General features: G+C 36.3%; 2 protein-coding genes across 2 annotated transcripts; both read left to right on the top strand.

Annotated features, from left to right (window-relative positions):
• Positions 1-613: 613 nt before the first annotated feature.
• LOC145604589 (histone H3.2) lies at positions 614-1,265 on the top strand. Its single transcript, XM_081660479.1, has one exon. The coding sequence runs from the start codon at positions 661-663 to the stop codon at positions 1,069-1,071; it is 411 nt and encodes a 136-aa protein (XP_081516605.1). The 5' UTR covers positions 614-660; the 3' UTR covers positions 1,072-1,265.
• A 3,265-nt stretch (positions 1,266-4,530) lies between these two features.
• Positions 4,531-6,642, top strand: LOC145604225 (uncharacterized). Its single transcript, XM_081660161.1, has 2 exons — positions 4,531-5,845; positions 5,960-6,642. Exons 1-2 carry the CDS (start codon positions 4,531-4,533, stop codon positions 6,640-6,642), a joined length of 1,998 nt encoding a protein of 665 aa, XP_081516287.1.
• Positions 6,643-6,845: the final 203 nt, after the last annotated feature.

Raw genomic sequence — 6,845 nt, forward strand, 5'->3', positions numbered from 1 at the left:
AGAGTGTGTATCTACTAGAAGACGCCGCATAATTAAGAAAGGACTCGATCAATTGACATGGAATCAGGTACGCTTCCGCAATTATGTTTTACCTATTAATTTGATATGAAGATTAAGTATATTGTAGGAATTAGTCCTAACATTTTATCCCATACCTATTTATTGATTATTGAATATGAAAATATCAAATATGTTTCAAAAAATATAAAATTGTAAGATTAAAAAATAAAAAATAAAAGCATAAAAAAGAGAAGGTCGAAGAGAGTGAATTGAACTTTTTGTGATAGGAGCTTGGAGGGAATTTACAAAATACATAGAGCTAGGAGTAGAAAAATTAAAACCGTTTAAATTCAAACCCATAAAATTTCATCTCCCCTCCTTCCAATTCCACTTCCCGCCAAACCAAAACCTTTGAATTTTCTTTTAAACAACCACCAATAAACCAACCCCCAATTCCATAATCCGTGTGCCCAACCCCAAATCCAACCACAACCGTCGATTATACCCTCTAATCAACGCTCCACATCCTTTCCCTCCCAACCTCGACTTTCAAAACCACCTCCCTATAAATAACTGCTATCTTTCCCTCCCAAATCACTCACAATCAAACTCCATCCTTTCTCTCTCTAAAAACCTTCATTTTCTCTCTCATCACCAACAATGGCACGAACCAAGCAAACCGCCAGAAAATCCACCGGAGGAAAGGCCCCACGTAAGCAGCTCGCCACCAAGGCAGCCCGGAAGTCAGCCCCAGCCACCGGCGGAGTGAAGAAGCCCCACCGTTTCAGACCCGGAACCGTTGCGCTTCGTGAGATCAGAAAGTACCAGAAGAGCACTGAGCTTCTCATCAGGAAGCTTCCATTCCAGAGACTTGTCAGAGAAATTGCTCAGGATTTCAAGACTGATCTCCGTTTCCAGAGCTCAGCTGTTGCCGCTCTTCAGGAGGCTGCTGAGGCGTACTTGGTTGGTTTGTTTGAGGATACTAACCTTTGTGCTATTCATGCTAAGAGGGTTACTATTATGCCTAAGGATATCCAGCTTGCTCGCAGGATTCGTGGTGAGAGGGCTTGATTTCTGGGTTTTGAACTTTTGATTGATTTGGAATTTCTAGGGTTAGTATTTTGCGATGATGGTAGTAGTAGTAGTTTGATGATGTTTCAGTTGATTAATCTGAAATCTTATCTGGTTAGTACTAAACTAGTAATAGTAGTTTCTATTATGTATTGGTATATGTATTGTGAATTTTAATCAATGAAAATGGTGACATTTCTAAATTGCTTGTTGATTTTACTTTAATTTTGATGTTAATATATGCTGGTTTTGGGATTAATTGAAATTGGGCTTATTCGAGGTTTGGCTAAAACTTGGCATGATGTGGTAGTATTAGAATTTTTGTGAATTGGTCTAATTTCTTCTTTAAGGCAAATATGTTTATTTTTTTTGAAAGAAAGGCAAATGTGTTTATTGATTTATTAAATTGTTTACAATTGAATAAAACCGTAGCTTGGGTCAAATTTGCAATTGAATGGTGTAGTACTGTAGTATGAAGTATTTGTAGATTGAGATTGAATGTCATGTCCAGAAGATTTGTAACCGTACCTTTGAAATTTTGGTTCAACCTGAAACAAGAGCAATGAAGGGAGAGAACAGTACAATGAATTTGAGGAAGATGTTAATGTGCTAGACTACATTTGTACTCCGTAGTTTTGTACAGACACAGTTACCATATCACTCAAATATCAAATTATACACTAAGCTGAGACTGCGTGTGACAGTAAACCAGGCAATTACAAGGGCTACTTCTTATCTTAATGACTAAATGTATAAAGTGGAGTCAGTGCTTTGTTCATTTTAGATTGTTGATCTAAATACGCAATACTAATATTTATACTTTGAGTAGACTTTTTTAAAAAAAGCAACTTGATTTCTCCAAGCATGCAACAAAAGAGGCCATAAATGAGCAGAGCATTGTAAGTGTAGTTTGCAGTGTGCAATTGTGCAAAGATATGAGTTACTAGTTACAATCAATATGACAATCTTACCAATAACCTATAGAGGATCGCGTAAGTGTGCATAAAAAAACATAGATAACTTATTGACATAATCTCGTTCTACTCAGCCCAGAAAAGGGGGAAAAAAGCATACAACATCACGACTATAAAATATAACAATTGTCTGATGGGAGAATAACAGCAATTGTCTTCAAGAAGCATACAGGCCAAAACCGCGAGTCAGGGGTGATGAAACCTCAAGCATACGGAATTCCATGTTATAGCAAGGGGTGATGAAAGCCTACTTGGATGGGATGATTTGTTTAAGGCATCTCCACTTTTGGAGAAGCTCTTTATGAAGGCACGACACCCTCGGCCTCAATTCATATATTGTTTCAAAATACATACTACATGCTAACATGTATCATTTTGACTTTTTATGTTTGCTAACTAAACAATTTTGACTATTAATAACTTTATTTACGTTGATGATTTACATTGAAATTAACATAGCAACAATTTAATTTTACATCTGAGTAAAACAGTTAAACAACCCATTTAGATAGCTTAACTTTATTAGTCTTTGATTAAAAAAAAAAAGAGGTAAAACCTCTATTCTTATTATTATCGTTCAATCGTTCATAGCATTAATGAAGGTTAAAATAAAAAAAAAAAATTAAATTTTTTTTTAAAAAAAAGGTTTGATTTGCTAATGTGGTCATTGGTTAATAGTTACATTACCTAATAGAACACAAGGTTTTAAGATTGACTATTTTCAACATAGGGAACCCAAGTTTGTGTTAACCTTAGAGAAGATAAGAGATGGGCCGGTGGGGAGATCGACCGATTATGTCTATTGAGTGATTGAGTCCATTGAAGAATAGTTCATGCTTGCATAGTTGAGGTTATTATTAAAACTTTAGAAGATTAACATACTTCAAATTGTTATTGTATGAAGTTGCATTGGGTCAGAAAATTAATTTATTGTTAATCTTATTGGAATTAATTGAAAACTTCAGATAATATTTGTTTAACAATATCGTCAATGGAACATAACGTTAAATTATTGAGGAATGGATGTGGCTTACCGTTCACATAAAATAAGATTTTGTCGGTTATTTCTCAATACCCATAAGTAATAATTTGATTTATTAGGACTATGATTTGTTTGTTTATATGGATCTTTTAATTCGGATTTATTATTTTGTTTAAGCATAAGACAAGTTAATTTACGCTATGTTTAGTTCATTCATTTAAGCAAATATTTGCTTATCTCATAAATGATAAATCAAATCATTTTAAATCAGACTATATAATGTATTTTATTTGCATTTACTTATGAAAATTTAGAAAATCATGAATAATTCATATTTACATATTAATACGAATTTAATGACACCTCGTTTATTGATTATATTTTATCTATGTACTAATTAATAAGATCAAAGTTAGATCAAAATTTAAGGTGGACCTGATCATATCAGGTGTACAAGATATAGCCTACTACAGTAAAATCATTCATTTTATGATGATGTTAGAATACGATTATACTCCTTGCACGGTGCACCCTCCATTTCCATTTTCCAAATGATGTACCCATCTATTGTAGTCTTGGTTAATCTAATTAAAGAGCTCAAAGTTGAGAATGAATTCCCATTAATATTGAAAGTAAAAATTAAACATAGTGATGTGAGATTTTGTATTACCTATTTGGCTATTCTTATGTATTACCTTGAACTCTTGACAATAATTTTTACTAATATACAAAAACAAATATTACCATGTAATATAAATACTTATTGGGATTGTTTAGTCAACCGTTTTTATTTACAAGATTTACATAAACACAATTAGATTTATTAATGATCATACTTTTTTTGCATTATAAGATTTGTAACATAGAAATCAATGCAAATTAAACCAATAGAAAATAAAGGAGAAATTTAGTGTATAGGTGTCTCGTATTAAAGCGGCAATATCTATTACTCTGTATTAATTAACCTTTTTAATATTTTAGCATGTTCATGTTCGAAAGCTAATTATGATGAGATGTTGACATGTTGCGATATTATATATAATTAAAATCTCTTTAATAAATAGCTAATAAAACCATTATAACCACGACTACAAGAAATTACACCAAGTACTCTCATTCCTTTAGCATTTAAAAAAAATACTTGTACATCATACACAATAGACCGCGACTACAAGATATTGCACCAAATTCTTTTATTTCCTTAGCATATTCGTAAAAATAAATACATCACACAAAATACTACTTACGTACATGGGAAGCATACTTAATGTAATATACCAATTCATGCTGCCCACGAATTATCGCCTACAAGTAATGAGCTCCGCCTGCAGTCGTGCAACCAAATAACTGATGATTTGGATAACTTCGACAAAGATGCCAAATCCAACTAAGTAATAAAGAATTAAGTTTAAGCGGCTAAGTTACCATATATAAGGCAACCAAATGTTATGTTGTAGAGCATCACTAGGTAGTACATTTCCTTAGGAAACCATCAATTGTAAAATGGGTCACTTGCGCATCCTTTCCTTGGCCACTTTGCTTCTTTTGTCATCGTTTGTTGTAGCATATGCTAGCGAGGATACACCAACGTATGAGACTCCATCATACACTCCAACTCCTATAACTGAGTCCCCGTCATACACCCAAACCCCGGAATATAGTCCATCTCCAACGTACGAAACCCCATCATACACCCAAACCCCGGAATATAGCCCATCCCCTACATATGAGACTCCATCTTACAGCCCATCACCTACGTATGAGACTCCGTCATACAGTACTCCAACCCCATCTTATAGCCCATCACCTGTGTATGAAACTCCGTCATACACTCCATCTCCATCTTACAGCCCATCTCCCGTGTATGAGACTCCAGCATACACTCCATCTCCATCTTACAGCCCATCTCCCGTGTATGATGAGACTCCGTCATACACTCCATCTCCATCTTACAGCCCATCTCCCGTGTATGAGACTCCGTCATACACTCCATCTCCATCTTACAGCCCATCTCCTGTGTATGATGAGACTCCGTCATACACTCCATCTCCTTCTTACAGCCCCTCACCTGTGTATGAGACTCCATCATACACTCCATCTCCATCTTACAGCCCATCACCTGTTTATGAGACTCCATCATACTCCCCAACCCCATCATACAGCCCATCTCCTAAATATGAAACCCCAGAATACACTCCAACCCCGGTCTACAGTCCTTCGCCTAAGGATGAGACACCATCATACACCTCAACCCCCACCTACAGCCCGGCTCCTAAATATGAAACACCGGTATATAGCCCAACTCCATCTTACAGCCCACCAGCTAAGTATGAGACCCCATCATACACTAAATCCCCAGTCTACAACCCGTCTCCTAAATATGAAGACTCATCATACACCCCAACCCCAGTTTACAACCCTTCACCTAAGTATGATACTCCAACATACAGTAAAACCCCGGTTTATAGCCCATCTCCTAAGTGTGAAACACCTTCATACACCCCAGCCCCGGCTTACACATATTCATCTGAAAACGAAACTCCATCATACACCCAAACTCCGGAGTACAAACCATCTCCAGAATATGAAACCGTAGACACCCCAGCCCCATCTTACATGCCTTCTCCAAAGAATGATGTCCCTTCATACTCTCAGTCCCCAGATTACAACCCATCTTCTACCTACAAAACCCCATCAACCTCCTCTCCAACATATGACAACAAAAACTATTACACTCAACCAAAGGACTTACCTACCCTTTATGGTGTGCAAGGTGTCATCTACTGTAGTTCATGCTATGATTACACACCAATTGAAGGTATGTTCTTTCTACAATTAATGTGATGGATCATTAATTAGATAAATACAATTTGATTAATATTATGCTTTATCTTGAGATTAATATTATTTCATGTAATTTGATTGTGAGCAGGAGCTGTAGCCACAATTTCTTGTGAAGCAAAGGCTAAGTATGGATACAAGGAAGCTAAATTCTCCATTCTAACCCCTAAAACAGACAAAAATGGTTACTTCTTAGCTACATTTACTCCTGAACAACTTGGTGACTACTTGAAGCCAACAGATTGCAAAGTTTACCTTAAAAGCTCTTCATCAAAGACTTGTAACGTTGCTACGAACGTGCATCTAGGACGAACCGGAGCTCCCCTCATCTATACAGAGCATCTTGCAGGGTACCAGAATGCATACAACATGGACTTGTATTCTGTTCCCATTTTTGCTTACACATCTAAGACAAAATGTGAAAACTATCCAGCATACCACAAAAAATCAGGTTACAAAGCTCCTACATACACCCCAGCAACCTACACTCCTAAATCGAGTTACAAGGCTCCTACATACACCCCATCAACCTACACTCCTAAATCGAGTTACAAGGCTCCTACATACACCCCATCAACCTACACTCCTAAATCGAGCTATGAGGCTCCGGCTTACACCCCATCAGCCTACGCTCCAAAATCAAGCTACGAGGCTCCTACATACAAGCCATCAAGCTACAAGGCTACATCATACACTCCATCAACCTACACTCCTGAAGCAAGTGACAAGGACCACTCATCATGCCCCCCACCAGCCTATACTCCAAGCTCTTAAACTCTATCACATACTACTCCCTAGTCGAGTTATGAAACACCGGTTATGGTATTAAGAAAGAAAATATTATGATTTTATTCTTTTCCCACTATATACTATATTTATATCCTTAATTTATACCTAACTTAATATCAAGTTATAGATGGCCGTTACTACTGTGCTATTTGTATTACAGAGAATTATAATAATACTAATTGTCTAAG

This window comes from Chenopodium album, chromosome 22, assembly GCF_948465745.1.
Source record: "Chenopodium album chromosome 22, dcCheAlbu1.1, whole genome shotgun sequence".
NCBI classification, from domain to species: domain Eukaryota; kingdom Viridiplantae; phylum Streptophyta; class Magnoliopsida; order Caryophyllales; family Amaranthaceae; genus Chenopodium; species Chenopodium album.